The 18,717-nt window shown below is 43.7% G+C and overlaps 1 protein-coding gene across 1 annotated transcript in view; it reads right to left on the bottom strand.

The window, feature by feature from the left end:
* LOC121275808 (A disintegrin and metalloproteinase with thrombospondin motifs 12-like) overlaps positions 1-18,717 on the bottom strand; it is a 689,364-nt gene that overhangs the window by 398,910 nt on the left and 271,737 nt on the right. Inside the window, exons 7-10 of the mRNA XM_041183446.1 lie at positions 15,067-15,150; positions 6,141-6,265; positions 3,033-3,182; positions 1,281-1,424 (exon numbers count right to left, since the gene is read on the bottom strand). Coding sequence (XP_041039380.1) covers positions 1,281-1,424; positions 3,033-3,182; positions 6,141-6,265; positions 15,067-15,150 — 503 coding nt within the window. The remainder of the gene's footprint in view (positions 1-1,280; positions 1,425-3,032; positions 3,183-6,140; positions 6,266-15,066; positions 15,151-18,717) is intronic.

Here is an 18,717-nt window from a genome sequence, read left to right as displayed (position 1 = left end):
GCAAGTGATAGACAGAGCTAAACAATCCCACAAAACAACGGATTAATAGCATTGCCGTGGCTGAATCCCCCGCAATCAAATCCTGGGGTTACCATTGACCAGAAAACTCCACTGGACTACAAGAGCAGGTCAGAGGCTGGGAATTCGGCAGGGAGTAACTCACCTCCTGACTCCCCAAACCCTGTCCAACATCTATAAGGCACAAGTCAGGAGTGTGATGGAATACTCTCCACTTGCCTGGATGAGTGCAGCTCCAACAACACTCAAGAAGCTCAACATCATCCAGCATAAAGCAGCCTGCTTGATTGGCACCCTTTCCACAAGCATTCACTCCCTCCAACATCGATGCACAGTGGCAGCAGAATGACCATCTGCATGATGCACTGTAACAGCTCACCAAGGAACTGCCTCAGGGAGTTTAATTTAACTGTGAAAAAGTGAAAACAAGATTTTAAAAAATTATTTGGACATGTCCCCTCATGTGACAGTGTCACATGAGCTGGGACGTGTCTATGAATTTTATTTAAAATTTTTATTAAAGTTATAAATCCTTCATGAAACCTCATCCCGCCCATGGATGAGGATCCATGAAAAATGCGAAGGCCACCTGGGGTCTTCACCTGCCTGCCAACCTTAAAGTTGGACAGGCAGCCCAGACAATCAGTTTAATTAAATACTTAATGGCCTTAATAGGCCTTTGACAGTTTGGTGGCGGGCACACAGTCGACTCCAGTGCGCGCCCACCGAATTGAAGATCGGAATGACGTGCGGTGACGTCGGGACACACGCCCGACATCACCGTGCAATCACTTTATGCGTCAGCATGTGGGGCCTGCCCCTGCACGCCAACCAGAAGATTCTGGCCTTAAAATTTAAAACCCATAAACATATACTATTCCCAGTATTCCCTTTGATGACATTCCAGAGCTATAATCTACTTGGAACAGTGTTCACCATGAACTATTCAATCGGCCTGACTGGCACCATCCTGAGGGGAAGTCAAAAATCATTAACTACTCCATGCTCTGGTCCTACCATTTTAAAACCAGAACTGAAAATTCTATTCTTATTTATCCATACACTTCTAAGAAACACTGCAACTTTGCAATGTTTCATCAGCGATTATTTCTTTCTCTCACTTTTGCTCCATTTAATCTTCTAATGTCACATCACAACAGAACAATTTTCTTCATGAAAAATGAGCGATTTGCAAACAGCACTGAAAATGAAAATTATTCTGTTCAAATTATTAAATGGCGTATGTTGAATAAATTACTCACTCCAGAAAACGTGTGATATAATCTTTGCTGCAGTGGGACCATATGAGAGGAGACTGATCGTACTGCAACTGGCGAGACATGATGAAGCGATGCTTCTCCATGGGTTCGCAGTCATTACCTTGTCCATCATGCTGGATGCCAAAGCTGTAATAATAATAATAATAATAATAATAATGGTATTTCATCAGCCATATCGCCGTCCTTCTTGCAATATTTTAAAATTTATCCATCATTTTTAGAACAAATACTACAAATTTAAATTCCTGCGGGTATTTCAGAGGATATATTCACTGACTGCAGTATTAGCAAAGCTCTGATCGCCAGACCGAAGGCAAAATTTCACAGTTAGGAAATCCCAATTAAAATGCTATTGGGGATGATGTCCTACGTGTCTAAAGAATGGATTTATGATTCCATTGTTCAGTGGTGAATTCTTTTGCCTATATTATTTCAGATTAAGAGAGGGACAGGGGGAGACCTAGGGCCAGGAGTTCACAGACCTGCCCATGCCGGTTATTGTTGCAGTCCAGATGGAAAATCTGACGGGCTAGCTGAAGGTCCATTGACTGCGGGCAGGGATTTCTGGTCTCACAGCAGGGCCAAAAAATCCCGGCCTTGAGAACAAGTCGCTTGCCCACCCATCACAAGAACGGGTGTAAGGACCTAAGAAAGAACTAGAAAATGTGGAAAGAGAAGAAATAAATCCTTCCAAACAGCATTGTTTTTTTTTTCCCTGGAGAAGCAAGCAGATGGCAGAACTGGCCAAGATAACAGCATCTGACATTGTAATGGACTGTGAGTACTCAACAATTATTTCAAAGCTATGGCTGAGATTTCCCAGCCCCTTTGTGGCAGGACCCGCCACAGGAATACAGCGGCCCAGCCAAAAGTCCATTGGCTTTCAGCAGGACCAGACAGTTCGGGCAGTGGGCGGGGCCAGAAAATCCCACCCTATTAACTGCTGAAAGGTTCATACAACGTAATCTTCACACAGAAAAACATGTGAAGTTAACACCAATGATTTATTGATGTTAACCACCCACCCCCATGGCCCCTCATGCCCCCATGCCAATCCATGCCCCTCATGCCCATCTCCATGGCCCCTCATACACCCTATGCCAAATTAGTGCGAAATCATCACAACCCATGCTCACCACCATGCTCATCTTTTGGCCTTACCACCACCATGCCAACTCACCTAGTATCTTTGGACACTTCCCTGTCAGCTTTGACAGCTGGACAGTTCATTAACAGTTCTTTGACAGCTGGACAGTTCCAGTGTGTTTGTGCACAATATGTGCATAATCATATTCACTTTTAAAAATCCCAAAAGGGTGCATGAATCATATTTACTTTTATAATCCCAAAAAGAAGCAATAGGAGTCCCTATCCAAAGAGGAGGGGCACCTTACCTCTCCAAAGCAGTATCCTGGTTAGCCAAACAAATCCACCAAGTTCAGACCTGCTTTCATCTGGTCTGATCTGCACTCACTGGATTCCACACTGCTGGCCTTCCAAAATCCCACTTGAGTGGAGGCAGCTGGTGATTGAAATGGTCAGCTGCCTCCACAAACTGTGTATGCACGAACCTCGACCCAACTCCAGTCCCGCTCCACGAAGATGGAAAAGGCTGGGTTCAGGGACGGCACTTAAAAATTTCGGCCATTTCCGGGACACGGTTTTCCTAATCTGTGGAACCTGATCTGTGTGTTTGAAATGAACTACTCTCTCTGCTTATACAGGGTGAGATACCTGTGACCAATCTCATGTGCGATGGTAAATGCTACTGGCAAGCCAGAATCCTCATTAACGTTGCAACTTCGAAGTGGTTGACACATTCCTGAGACATGAGACAGACCTAATGTCTCACAGGGGCGATTCATTCCAGCACAGAGATCCATTCTGAAAATAAAAGCCATTTAACTCATTTAAAAATTACGATATATAAGGCTCAGAGTTTGCCATTATTCATGCTGCTTTCTACCCCAATTATACATAAAGATTTCATACCAATTAGCAAAAACATTTTTAAAAAGTATAAACTAGCAGAAATCACCTTAAACAAAAGAGGCCGAAGGAATGTGTAGAACGTATGCCATGGGCGTGGTTGGCCTGACCCCCTCGAGTGTAAAATGACATGTGTTGATTTCGGGCAAGCACCCCGATGTCAACACGCAGTCGCATGATATTTCGGTCTGTGGGCGCGCGCTGGACTCAGCAGCGTGCCTGCCGACAACTAAAAGGCCTGTTAAGGCCGTTAACAAGTGGCGTGCAGGCGAAAAGGCCAAACGACCTTTGCACATTTTAGGAAACCTCACCCACTTGCGGGATGAGGTTTCCTAAAGCAAATAAAAATAAAATTAAAAATTTGAGGTTTAATTAATAACATGTCCCTGCTCATGTGACAGAATCACATGACGGGACATGTTTTATTACATTATTCATTTCTTTATTACCTTTTTTGAAAAATTTTCATCTCCCTAGGTCGAAGGGCCGATGGGCCGAAGTGAGATTATGAACCGTGCGGTCATGAGCAAGCCTGAAGTTCACCCTCCTCCCCCCACCCGCACAGGGAGCACTGAGCATTAATCGGCCGGCCAGTGTGAAATCGCGGTCCGGCCCCGAACGCGGGCGGCAGTCGGCTTCCCGAACACCCCCACCCACCCCCATCAAGACGAGGGCTAAATTCTGCCCCATATTCCTTCTTTAAATCCCTCTATGACAATGAAAATTAAAGCTTAAAGCCTTCAAGCTATTATTTAGGCACAGCATAATCAATAAAATCACAAAAGCATTTCAATCTTAATGTAAAACCTTCAGGTGCTCTAAAAAGCATTCAAAGATATACCAAATATAATGCAGGTCTCAGTGAAGAAAAACATACATGCCAAAAAAAAATACGGTAAAACTATATAAGGGTTGACATTGGGTTCCTGCTGCACCTCAATTTCATACATTTCTTTCCAAAAGAGTGACTCACATTTAAGTAAAATATGGGGACATATGGAGTGGGGGCTGCGGAGCTGTGTTAACATTCAGACATGCTGGGAACTGGGGGGCCTGCTAGGATGCAAGAAACACAGGAGTCTGCAGTTCCCTGCAGGCTGCGGAATTTTAACTCCACTACTTTCATTTTTAGCGGCTTCCTTGTCCAGAAGGGAGCCTGCTTGAAAACGCTTGGTTTCCAGTCGGGCAAGCAGCAGGTCAAATTGAGTCTGATCCCTGAGCTAGGAGGTGGTCCAGTCCCAAGGCGGGAAGAATAGGGCATCACAGAGAGTGGGGATTTGTACTGTGTACTGGGGGGCAGGGGGGGGGGGAGGTTGTGGGGAGGAGTGGCGGGGGGGGGGGGGGTGTGCGGGGATTGGTTTGATGGCAGGTCCGTTTGCGGTGGGTCATTGTCATAGAGGAATAGAGGGATTTAAAGAAGGAATATGGGGCAGAATTTAGCCCTCGTTGGGCGGGATCGATGGGGGGTGGATGGAGGGTGGTAACTCAGGAGGAAGGACTTCTGCTCTTCCTGGCCCACAAAGAGTGCAGTGATGGTACTTATCTCCTCCCAAGGCTGCCCTCACCTCTTTGCAGCTGCCAGCTTTCCTGCAGCCTAGAAATCCTGGCCAGGTAGAGCTAAGCCTGCAAAACTTCCAGCTTTATTAACTGATCTAAAATGCCAACCCACTTCATGTTGGCTGCCCACCCCTTGTCCCATCTGAATAAAATGCAGATCTGGACAGTTTGGAGCCAGCTTCCAAGATTTGCGGATTTAAACCCCACATGTTAAAATGCCACTGGGAGTGAAATATATAATTGACAAAAGTAAAACTTACAGCTCTTCACGTATTTATGTGTACTGTCAAGCGCACATCAAATAACAACAGAAATCCGTGATCTCTCTGGTATAAGCACTGGCTTTAACATCAGGCTTTGCTCTTCCTGATTTTCTTTGTTGGATTTTCCTTCCACATTCTTTTTCTTTTATTATTTATAAATATTAATAACGATCTAAATGATGTTCACATCCTGACAAATGACCTTTGTGCACCATGCGCTATTTTGTACATCTCTGCAGCTTTTAAAAATCTATTTGTAGAATATTAAACATACAGGATCTGAATTTCGTTGGTGATTCCGCTAGGCCTCTGCCTTGGCTCTGGAGAATGGTTAAACTTACCAGAAAGCAACAGATCTTGCAGCCTTATTTGTAAGGGACCAAAACTCTGCCCATGCCTTACACTGGAGAGGGCAAATGTGGCACAGAGAGGGGAGCAGCGCCTGAAGTGGGAACGTCCAACACAAGTTCATTCAGTACTTGGCATAGTGCTGGGAGGGCACGATACCCAGGGAGAGGAGATGCATGAGTCTTTTGAAAGTGGGCCACACCAGAGGAGTTCAGGCCAGGATAGTGCTTTGAACCCAAAAGAATGGACTGAGAGGGCCACAGGGACTTGGGTGGGTTTTAGGCAGCGGCAGGGATGGGGTGCACCATCAGCATCCATCCACTCAATAGCAGCCAGATGCTGGAGTTTCCAGGCTTCCGTGCTATTTACGCACCCTCCCACTGACCCTGCAACTCTGCTATTATCAATGAGGGAGGGAACTGAACAGGCAGAATTCCCACTGTTATGCCAAGAGCCTGGTCTTAGGACCATTAACTATCTCAGTCTGAAGATAGCTAAGATAATGGAATCAATTTCCAAGGCCTTGCATCTACTAAGGCAACATGCATGCCACTTGGTAGATCATTGCCAGTTATGATGCCATCAAAAAAAGTAATTTCTCCCTGAAAAATCAGCCTACTGTCCTCCCAGTATTTTCCAGTCATGAATTTAATTCTTATAGTTCTCAGTTCTATAGAAAACTTACCTAGTCAACAATACGGCTACATCATGATGATTTGGGGTGGAGTCGCTTTTAGGATTCACATTCTTTTGCCACTTGCAGAAACTGGAAAGGGTATGGTCAGCATGATGGACGATTTTTAGTTCTTTCTGTAAAGAGTTGGAACAGGGTTGTTCAGGCAAAAACAAACTGTTAGAAGCAGCATTGATTAGCTGCACATTAAAATGTGCTTAAATGAACACTGCAGGATGGACCATGCCCATAACTTGCTGTACTCCTCCAAAAATTTACTGGCAAAGTCGAAAGGGGAGAATAAAAACTTGTTTTATATGTATAAATATCAAAAAATATACAACATCTTTTCTGCCAATTGGGGCTGTCGCCTTGTATGATATCCAAGTCTGGGCACCAAAACCTCATCACCTTGATTTTGGTGATTATACTGCCTGAATGTGAATGGAGCAACAGTAACACTACAATTGAAAAAAGCAGCTTCCTGTCAGCTTCTGCCCACTTCAATTGTTGAGTTGACCTCCATTTAGGTGACAAGTGCCCCCATGGGAAACAGGCAGGTGTCTCACTAAGCTCTGTCAATCAGGGTGCTATGACATAGTTTGTATCTCCAGTACCCTCAGTAGCCTTTAGCACGTAATAAATCCGCTACGTAAAACTGGAAAAAGCAGAACCAGCGTCACATCATGGGATCACTGGAAGCAGGTCTGCCAGGAACAAAATGTAATTTACTCGGCAGCTTTAGGGTGACCTCCGTTGCTTTCTCTGCTCAAAGTTGATAATCCGCTATTTAAGAAGGGTTGTAGAGATAAGCCAGGGAACTACAGGCCAGTGAGTCTCACGTAAGTGGTAGGGAAACTATTGGAGAAAATTCTGAAGGAGAGAATCTATCTCCAATTGGAGAGCTAAGGTTTGATCAGGGATAGACATAGAAACATAGAAACTAGGAGCAGGAGTAGGCCATTCGGCCCTTCGAGCCTGCTCCACCATTCATTATCATCATGGCTGATCATCCAACGCAAAAGCCTGCTCCCTCTTTCTCCCCATACCCTTTGTGATCCCTTTCGCCCCAAGAGCTATATCTAAGTCCTTCTTGAAAACATACAATGTTTTGGTCTCAACAGCTTTCTATGGTGATGAATTCCACAGGCTCACCACTCTCTGGGTGAAGAAATTTCTCCTCATTTCAGTCCTAAATGGTCTACCCCATATCCTCAGACTGTGACCCCTGGTTCTGGACTCTCCCACCATCAGGAACATCCTTCCTGCATCTACCCTGTCTAGTCCTGTTAGAATTTTATAGGTTTCTGTGAGATCACCCTTCATTCTTCTGAACTCCAGTGAATATAATCCTAATCGACTCAATCTCTCCTCATATGTCAGTCCCACCATCCCAGGAATCAGTCGGGTAAACCTTCGCTGCACTCCCTCTATAGCAAGTACATCCTTCCTCAGATAAGGAGACCAAAACTGCACACAATATTCCAGGTACAGTCTCACCAAGGCCCTGTGTAACTGCAGCAAGACATCCCTGTTCCTGTACTCGAATCCTCTGGATATGAAGGCCAACATACCATTTTCCTTCTTTACCACCTGCTGCACCTGCATGCTTACCTTCAGCAACTGGTGCACAAAGACACCCAGGTCTTGTTGCACATTCCCCTCTCTCAATTTATAGCCATTCAGATAATAATCTGCCTTCTTGTTTTTGCTACCAAAATGGATAACCTCACATTTATCCACATTATACTGCATCTGCCATGCATTTGCCCACTCACTCAGCTTATCCAAATCACACTGAAGCATCTCTGCATCCTCCTCACAGCTCACCCTCCCACCCAGCTTTGTGTCATCTGCAAATTTGGAGATATTACATTTAATTCCCTCAACTAAATCATTAATATATATTGTGAATAACTAGGGTCCCAGCGCCAATTGCTGCGGTACCCCACTAGTCACTGCCTGCCATTTGGAAAAAGGCCCGTTTATTCCTATTCTTTGTTTCCTGTCTGTCAACCAGTTTTCTATCCAGCTCAATACACAACCCCCAATCCCATGTGCTTTAATTTTACACGCCAGTGTAGTCTGCATGGCTTTGTCAGAGGGAGGTCATGCCTAACAAATTTGATTGAATTTTTTGAGGAGGTGACCAGGTGTGTAGATGAGGGTAGTGCAGTTGATTTAGTTTATATGGATTTCAGGAAAGCCTTTGACGAGGTCCCTATGGGAGTCTTATAAAGAAGGCAAAGGCACATGGGATACAGAGTAATTTGATAAGGTGGATTCAAAATTGGTTTAGTTGTAGGAGGCAGAGGGTGATGACAGAAGGATGCTTTAGTGACTGGAAGCCAGTGTCCAGTGGCTTACCACAGGATCTGTGCTCAGTCTCCTATTATTTGTCATTTATATAAACGACGTAGATGACTATGTGGGGGGTAGGATTAGTAAATTGACGAATGACACAAAGATTGGCTGGGTGGTTAACAGTGAGGGTGGGTGTCTTGGGCTACAGGAAGATATAGACGGGATGGTGAAATGGGCAGATAAATGGCAGATGGAATTTAACCCTGAAAAGTGTGAGGTGATACACTTTGGAAGGAGTAATTTGACAAGGAAGTATTCAACGAACGGCATGGCACTAGGAAGTTCTGAGGAACAAAAGGACCTTGGCGTGTGGGTCCATAGATCTCTGAAGGCAGAGGGGCATGTTAGTGGGGTGGTGAAAAAGGCATATGGGACATTTGTCTTTATCAATCAAGGCACAGATTTCAAAAGTAGGGAGGTCATGTTGGAGTTGTATAGAACCTTGGTGAGGCCACAGTTGGAGTACTGTGTGCAGTTCTGGTCGCCACATTATAGGAAGGATGTGATTGCACTGGAGGGGGTGCAGAGGAGATTCACCAGGATGTTGCCTGGGATGAAACATTTAAGTTATGAAGAGAGGTTGGATAGACTTGGGTTGTTTTCTTTGGAGCAGAGAAAACTGAGGGGCGACCTGATCAAGGTGTAAAAGATTATGAGGGGCATGGACAGGGTGGATAGGGAGCAGCTGTTCCCCTTCATTGAAGGGTCAATCACAAGGAGACATAAGTTCAAGGTGAGGGGCAGGAGGTTTAGGGGGGATGCGGGGAAAAACCTTTTTACCCAGAGGGTGGTGACGGTCTGGAATGCGCTGCCTGGGAAGGTGTTGGAGGTGGGTTGCCTCACATCCTTCAAAAGGTACCTGGATGAGCACTTGGCACATCATAACATTCAAGGTTATGAGCCAAGTGCTGGTAAATGGGATTAGGTAGGTAGGTCAGGTGTTTCTCACGTGTCAGTGCAGACTGGATGGGCCGAAGGGCCTCTTCTGCACTGAGTGTTTCTGTGATTCTGTGAATCTTCTGCTCCTTCATTAATGCTCTACAACAGGCTGGTCCAACCCACAGCCCGTGGGCCAGATTGTGACCCACAAAGCCATTCCACGTGGGTCCACAAGCCATTGTTCAAAACACCGGTAAGACCCTTCTTCTCCTCCTCCTCTGCCCCCTAATCCTTTAGTCCTCACTGGAGGATGTGCATCCAACTGAGACCACAGTCCCGATCTGTCTCCAAGAGTTTTCAACTCTCACCCCTGGGTAATGGACAGGAAAATATTCCATCAAAAGAGCCCTCTGAGTCAGAGGAGAGCTCTCCTCATGAAACGTATCCAAAAGATTCCTCTGCCCATTGAGATGAGCACTCCCTGCAGCCAATCAAGTCTGGACCACAAAATGGAGAGTCTTCTCTTGGCATCAGTTTTAAAACTGGCCCAAACAAGCTTGCTCTTAAAAAAACAGACTCTCCACCTGTCTTAAATCTTGCCCTGAAGGCACATTATTGCCTTCTAACCATATTATTGCAGTGACTTGGGTGGTTAATTAGTTGCATTGGCTTCTAAATTGATATTTAAATAACGCAGGCAGGTTCCTGACTTTTTGCCTGCCGTATTATCGGAAACTGGCGTGATGATGTTGTAAATGGCGCCTGACGCCATCACGCTCCATAATACGCTCCGCAAAGTGGGAAACGCTCCTGATCTTAGAGCGTAAAATTCAGCCCAGTGTGTGTGCATGTGTATGAGGGAGAGAGATTGTGTGCATGTGAGTGTGTGCATGTACCGCGTATGTATGTTTGTGAGTGAGAGAGTGTGTGTATGTATGTTTGTGAGTGAGAGAGTGTGTGTGTGTATGTATGTTTGTGAGTGAGTGTGTGTGTGTATGTATGTTTGTGAGTGAGAGAAAGTGTGTGTGTGTATGTATGTATGTTTGTGAGTGAGAGAGTGTGCGTGTGTGTGCATGTATGTTTGTGAGTGAGAGTGTGTGTATTTATGTATGTTTGTGAGTGAGAGAGAGTGTGCATGTGTGTGCATATATGTTTGTGAGTGAGAGAGAGTGTGTGTATGTATGTATGTTTGTGAGTGAGAGAGAGTCTGTGAGTGTGTATGCATGTTTGTGAGTGAGAGAGTGTGTGTGTGTATGTGTGTATGTTTGAGTGAGAGAAAGTGTGTGTGTGTGTATGTATGTATGTTTGTGAGTGAGAGAGTGTGCATGTGTGTGCATGTATGTACGTTTGAGTGAGTGTGTGTATGTATGTTTGTGAGTGAGAGAGTGTGTGTGTGTATGTATGTATGTGAGTGAGAGTGTGAGTGTGTCTGCATGTATGTATGTTTGTAAGTGAGAGAGTGTGTGTGTATGTATGTTTGTGAGTGAGAGAGAGTGTGTGTGTATGTGTGTGCGTGTGTGTTTGTGTATGTTTGTGAGTGAGAGAGTGTGTGTGTGTGTGTGTGTGTGTATGCATGTTTGTGAGTGAGAGAAAGAGTATGTGTGTGGCTCACACCCAATCTCAGGATTCTCACTCACCCTCACTCCCACACACCAACACATACTCTCACAGTGGGTGGGGATGAGTGAGTGAGCACTCTGAGATTGGGAGTAAGCCGAAAACACACACACTCACCTTCTCCCACTCTAGTGGTCAACTTTATTAATTACTTTTTTTAAAATTATCAATTTATTGCTTTGTCATTGCTCAGTATATTGTTTCTATTGTTCATATCTGCATTTTTAAAAAATTGACATTTAATGTTGTGCCAAACCCTATGGGAAGAATACTGAACTCAACAGGCAGGCGTGTGCCCGACCTGGCCAAGCGTAAAATTACGTGCGATGATGTCGGGTGAGCGTCCCAACGTCATTGCGTAATCTCGCAATATTTCAATCGGTGGGCACACACTGGAGTCGGCAGCACACCCGCCGACAATTAAAAGGCCTATTAAGGCCATTAAAAAGGTAATTAAATTCAAATTACATTGCCCGTCTAACCTTACAGTTGGTGGGCAAGCAAAAATGCCAAGCGGCCTTTGCACTTTTTAGGAAAGCTCATCCACGGGCAGGTTGAGGTTTCCCAAAGCAAATAAAAATAACATAAAAATTTTACACTTCAATTGAAAACGTGTCCCTGCTCATGTTTTATGATATTTTTATTTCCTTCACTAGTTTTTTTCTAAACAGCGCTTCTTCTTCCTGAGGCAGCTCCGTGCCTCAGGGAGTTTGAAGCGCTCTTTCATGCACATGCGCAAAGTTCACGCTAGGCCCACTTGCCGTCCTCCCCCCGCCCGCACAGGCAGTGCTGAGCGCTGCTGCTGGCATTCTACACTGCGTGGGCCTTAATTGTAAAATCGCGGTGCGGTGCAGATCTCAGATGGCGGTTAGCTTTCCGACCACCCACGCCTGCCCCCACTGAGCACCCTCACCAAGGGCAAAATTCTGCCCTATCTTTCCAGAATCTGCTCATCAGCCCCTTGACTGGGGAAAAATGGAAACATGCCCCCCCCCCCACCCCAACCCCCACGCAAAATGGTCAGGCAAGCCAGCTCTATATAAAATCCTTGATCATCCAGTTGTCCTCTTTAACCTTTTGCTGCAAGTGCATGCTCTATCATTAGTATGTGGAATTCTCTTCCCCAGAGAGAAGTGGAGGCAGGGTCATTGAATTTATTCAAGGCTAGTTGGGTAGGTTTTTGATAGGCAAGGGACTCAGGGGATATGGGAGGCAGAAGGGAAAGTGGAATTGAGACCACAATCAAATCAGTCAAGATCTTATTGAATGGTGGAGCAGGCTCAAAGAGCTCAATGCCTTACTCCTGCTCCTAAGTTCTATGCCCCTATGCTCCTACATTCCTAAAATGGTGAATGTCTTGATGCCATTCAAAATACTCAAGCAGCTCACCGGCTGAATTTAACTGAATTAACATGCTCTGTCATCCCGTTGGCAACTTTGGGAGGTCACTGTGTTCATTCTGCTCAATAAATGCTGAGAAACAAAATCAGGGTCAATGTTTCATGCTTAGTCGTGGATTCCTGATGGTCAAGCCTTTATTGTAAGAAACTGAAGGGTAGATATTTTTCTGCACGAATACATAAGGGCAAAAGCATTGAGATGTATTAGCCCTTTAAATAGGGGTTAAAAGGAATGTCTACAAATACTGTCAATCTGGAAATATAACAGATAATTCCAGACAAAATCAGAAGGTCCATCCACATTTGAAAAAGAGAAAAGATTGTTCAACAATTCAGATGGAAGTTTTTTGAGAGAACTGGGTTTGACGAAAAGACTGGCAGAGTTTGGACAAAGTTCTCCTAACCAAAAAGTGAAGCTATCTTCCTTATTCAGATTCAATGTATTTGTCTGTATTATTTCAGTTTGAATAGACAATTTTGTTTCAAAGTTATTTTTGCCACCAGCTCATTATCATCTATCTTGATAGCAATTTCTACAATTGGGTGAGGTATCAGAGTGCTGCTTGCAGCTTTGGGACTATATCTTCAAGAGGGGTGTAGGATAATGGTTGGTGTTTTTAAAATGCAGTAAATGTGTACACACTTGGATTTCAGAGGTTCCCACAGTCTACAAATTTATTTCGAGGCTGGGATATTTAAAAGCCCTAACCCTGAGTCATTTCCAGTTCAGAAAACTGCCTCTAACTTGATATCTGTTACATAATAGCTTCACTGGCAGTTCACTAATTTGGAGTTGCAGATTTGGACTGGGTTCATACATTTGGTATTCTTGGAAGTAGTAAAATTTACTAATGAATTAGTAACCTCTAATAAATTAATCTTGCTCCAATCACAGTAAATAGTTAACATAACTCTGAGCTAGACTTGCACTGTATATGAGCATATAATTATCTTTGGAAGTGCTCAATGGCTAACTGAACCAAAATCACAGCAAATATGAATGTGTTAAAAAATACATCAGTGTAAGCAGTGAACTAGACTTTAAAAAAGCTAATCAGACACTATTTTATCAGCATAACCCCTATTTTGCCACCAATGGCTGGATTCTTCCTTCTTGCTTCAAATCACATCACATATCAATGTCTTAAAAGATAGGGTGATTTTAGCTGGACAAGCACCTGGAAGCTTACTTATGGTCCAAGTTAATTTAATTCAGGCTTTGTCAATCTAGCAAAATGTTTTCAGACATTTTATGTATACTAGCTTAGTCTGGAGATTCTACAAGATGGTGGATGTGTTTCTGCAACTCAGAAAAGGGAGATGGTGGCACAATGGTAATCTTACTGGACTAGTAGTTCAGAGGCCTGTGCTGATGCTCTGAAGATATGGGTTCAGTTCGGGTGAAATTTAAATTCAATTGATTATTTTTTCAAAAAATCTGGATCTGAAAGCCAGTCAACTGACCATGAAGCTATCATCAATTGTTGTAAAAACCCATCTGGTTTTTAGGAAAGGAAATCTGTCGTCCTTACCTGGTCTGGCCTATATGTGATTCCAGATCCACACCAAAGTGGCTTACTCTTAATTGTCCTCTGAAATGTCCGAGCAAGCCATTCAGTTCAAGGGCAATTAGGGATGGGAAACAAAAGCTGGCCTTGTCAGGAATGCCCATATCTCATGAAATGAATAAAAAAATAGATAGCTGACCAGAACTAAAAATTTGAATTAATTTAACTGTTGTTAAAATGACTGCAGCATTACCTTTGTTGTAAAAATTGCAGAAACCTGCTAAATATGGATTACCAATGCATTGAGGCTTAGATTTACTTATTTCAAATTAAAGAACTCATGAATAATTGTTTTAATTAATCCTTGTTTTCATCATGTACTAATTGTAACAATAATGGAAGGCATTGTGGAGTTTCTTTACTTTGCCATCCTTGCATCCTATTTTTGTTAATTGCATGTTGTTGATGAGTATTCCAGTTAGTTGTGGGCATATATACCAACTATGACAACATTTGTAATATAGTGCAGGGTCCTTTTTTTAGGCATGTATTGGTTGACTTTCTATTTCATATTACTTCTGGGGCTTAAAACAAATCCTGCCAGGCCATGCAATGTTACCTCAGCTAGATTTCTGTGCTATTTCATCTCCTTTGCTTGCGCTCCAGCAGAAGTAATCAAGGGAAGACTGTTAGATGACAAAGTGTACGAGTTAAGCACAGTGATCATATTAAAATTAAATTATTTAGCAGAATTATTTATCCATTTTTCCCTCTGTACAGAAGCATTAGGTTTCACCTGATTCATAATCAAGATCAGGAGTTCTCTACGTAGAGGCTCCGTGGTATTACATGTTTCAGCATTACTGAGAGCAGCATCACAGCAGGTTATTGGTTGTGATTGTACCTTCAATAAAACATCAGTAACCTTGAATCAAATAACTTGACAAAGATTACTTAAAATTAAAGAAGAGTAATTCATAGTCAGGTTTTTGAGTTTAACAGTTGCCTGCCAATGCCTATATTTAGAGAAATTTGATGACTTTGATAAAGAAATGCACAGGCAATGCAGCGATATTGTAATGAGAAATTGCATACCTTTCTTTCCATATACAATATGACCCCCCACATAAATAATTACAATTGAGAAATTTGAAATAACATTAATAATACCTCTTCTTCCTCTAGTAAAATGAGCCGCACCAATACGATGTGGATTGCATTGCCAATACTGGGGTCATGGAACAAGCTTGTAACCTGTGCCAATGTCAGAAGAGAGAAATTAATTGGTCCTTGAATCCAGAAAACTTCTATCAAAGGCTGAAACAAATTTAGCATTGGAAGATTGTTATTCAATCACTGTTTCTTCACATTAACCCTAGTGAATGAATGATTGACGTATCTGCTGCAATACATTCAAAGGCATTGGTTTATACAAAATCATACATTGTAAGATTTGTAAAATCTTATGAAAGATAAGTATACTGGAACAACACCAACTTGATTTATAAAGCACATTTAATGTAGTAAAACATCTCAAGGTGCTTCACAGGAGCATCATCAAACAAACTTTGCCACTGAGCCACACAAGGAGATATTAAGGCCGATGATTAAAAGCTTTTTTATAGGTTTTAAGAAATATCTTAAAGAAGGAAAGAGAAGCAGAAAGCAGTGAAGTTTTGAGGAAGCATTTTAAAATCAAGACCTTGCTTAACTGGGATCCAATGTAGACCAGCAAGTACATGGTGATTAGTAGCTGCAAATTAGGACATGGGCAGCCGATTTTTGGATAATGTCAATTTTACAGAGAAGTGGGAGACCAGACAGGAGTGCACTGGAATTGTCAAGCCTAGAGGTAACAAAGACATGGGTGATAGTTTCAGCAAACAGATTAGTTGTGGCAGGGAAATGTTACAGAAGTAAAATAGACAGTGACGGCATCATTATGTGGTCAGAAAGCCATCTCAGGATCAAATAGAACAAAAAGGCAACAAGTCTCATTTCAGCCTCAGATAATTGAGGGCTATCAGCACAAAACACTTAACTCTTGCGAGATATAACTACGGGCAAGATAAGTTATACTCAAAACAAAACATTTTCAAAATTATTTCACAAATATCAATTAGATTGAAACACAAGTCACAATATTAAATTGTTTATTACCATTCGTGTTATAGACTTTCATTAATACTGAGTACTATCTATTCCCATGGAGGCACTTCAATATGGCCTGAATCTTTCCTGAGTCGGATGGGCTCGGTGGGGGTAGTTACGGAGCTACTGAGTGCTACCTGTGCGGGCGGGGGGAGGAGGGAGAGTTGGGTTTTGAAAAAATAAACAAATGTAATAAAAGTTTAATGAAACCTGTCCCCTCATGTGACTGTGTCACATGAGATGGGACATGTTTTTATTTTTCAGAAAAACTTTTTAGTTAATTTGTAAAACCTTCAGAAAACCTCATCCCGCTCATGGATGAGGTTTCCTAAAGAACATAAAGGCTGCTTGGCCTTTTCGCCTGCCTGCCAACCGAACGAGACATCACGAGACAGTGCGATGATGTCGGGATACACACCCAACATCATCGTGTGTCATTTTACATGCCGGCGTGTCAGGCCTGCCCCTGCACGCCAACTGCAAAATCCTGGCCTATGTCAGGTTTTCTTTGGTTTGCACTGCTGTAATGCAAATCAATACCATGATAAAGCAAAACACAAGAGGCTATCCTGTAGGATTCCAAATCAAATGTGAAATGCAGCTTCACATTATAACTAAGCATGCACATCAATGAGTTGTGTACATTCTTGACACTGATACTAGACTGATTCATGGAATGAGAGACTGTCTTATGAAGACAGACTGAGGAGAATGGAACTATTCTCCCTAGAGTTTAGCAGAATGAGAGCTGATCTCATAGAAACATGTAAGATTCTGAGAGGGCTTGACAAGGGTAGATGCTATGTGGCTGTTTCCCCTGGCTGGAGAGTTTAGAACTTAGGGGCAAATCTCAGGATAGGGGGCCAGTCACTTAGGGCTGAGATAAGAAGAAATTTCTTCACTGAATCGCTGGGTGTCTCAATCCCAGAGGACTGTTGAGTATATTTGAGACTGAGATCGTTAATTTTTTATACTCTAAGGGAATCAAGGGATATGGGGAGGTGGTGGCATAGTGGCATTGTCACTGGACTAGTAAACCAGAGACCCAGGGTAATGTTCGAGACCCATCACGGCAGATGGTGGAATCTGAATTCAATTTTAAAAAATCTGGAATTAAAAGTCTGATGATGACCATGAAACCATTATCGATTGTCGTAAAAACCCATCTGGCTCACTAATGTCCTTTAGGGAACAAAATCTGCCGTCCTTACCTGGTCTGGCCTACATGTGACTCCAGACCCATAGCAACGTGGTTGACTCTTAAATGCCCTCTGAACAAGGGCAATTAGGGATGGGTAATAAATGCTGGCCTAGCCAGCGACGCCCAAGTCCCATGAACAAATAAAAAACAAATGGGGATAGGTTGTTGTCATGAAGAGATATTAATGGCCAGGATTTTACTTATGGTGGACGGGCTGTTCAGGAGCGGGCATGGCCGGGCATGGATCTGATTACCGCCCACAATCGGCTCTAGGCCGCCATTTTACGTGGGCGGGTCAATTAAGGCCCGCCCTGTGTGAATCGTGGCTCCCAAGAACAGCGGGAAGGGCCAGGCGGCAGTAGGAGCCCAATGACTGCCGGGTCCAATGGCGCCCTGGGGGCCTATTCAGGAACGGCACAGGCGGCCTTCCAAAGGCTGCCACCGATTTCACACAGGAGGGTGTCTGACAGCGCTCTCGGAGAGCGGGCTAGGAGGGAGGGCAGGTTGGCGGGGCAGTGTGCCCCGAGATTTTTGGCTGAGTGCCTTGCTACCCTCCTCGAGGAGGTGACAGCACACCATGACATCCTTGTGCCAAGGGACAGGAGGAGGAGGCCCACCCACATGATGAAACGTGCCTGGGAGGAGGTGGTACAAAGGGTCAGCTCCCACGATGTGGTGAGACGCACCTGGATGCAGTGCCACAAGCGGTTCAATAATCTCCTGCGATAGGGAAAGGTGGGCACTGTGTTGGCATGGGTCACTTAGCACAGCAGTTAGGTTGCCCCTCACCCCAATCCCGCCCTCCCAAATCACAATTTTGTTTTTGCATTCATTCATTCACAGGATGTGGCCTTTGTTGGGTGGGCCAGCATTTATTGCCCATCCCTAGTTGTCCCTGAGAGCTGCCTTCTGTATCCGCTGCATGTGGTGCAGGTACACCCACAGTGCCGTTTTGGGCGAGCTCCAGCACTGAAACATTTCCAAGTCAGGATGCTGTGTGACTTGGAGGGGAACTTTCAGGTGGCATGATTTAAACAAACAGAAAATACTGAAAGTAGAAAGCAGATCAGTATCCATAAGCTGAACCAGAACAGCCAGAGGTTTCCCACTGAATGATGAGCCCGGCAGAAGCGCTGTTTACCTCACTCAGGGTCTATTACATCAGATGAAGATGGGGCTCGCAAAGTAACTTATCATAGATCCTGCTATTCAGCTTTCAGGACTCTGGACTTCTCAAGAGGATTTTTTACAATGTGGGCCAACTGTTAATGCTTTGCAAAGGTTATGAGGAGGTCTGGCCAATTCATTCTTGAACAGCTTGCCAGTGCTCATCGTGTTCCTCCACAATTCATGAACATCAAGTTAGTTGTGCTTCTATTGATATGGGCACCCACCAGAAATATTCAAATATTTGACAGTGCAGCAAGGTCAGGTACAAGAGTGAGCATTAGAATGGATCTGAGAATTTT

Source organism: Carcharodon carcharias, chromosome 1 (genome assembly GCF_017639515.1).
Source record: "Carcharodon carcharias isolate sCarCar2 chromosome 1, sCarCar2.pri, whole genome shotgun sequence".
NCBI classification, from domain to species: domain Eukaryota; kingdom Metazoa; phylum Chordata; class Chondrichthyes; order Lamniformes; family Lamnidae; genus Carcharodon; species Carcharodon carcharias.
This window is presented reverse-complemented; position numbering and strand designations above follow the sequence as displayed.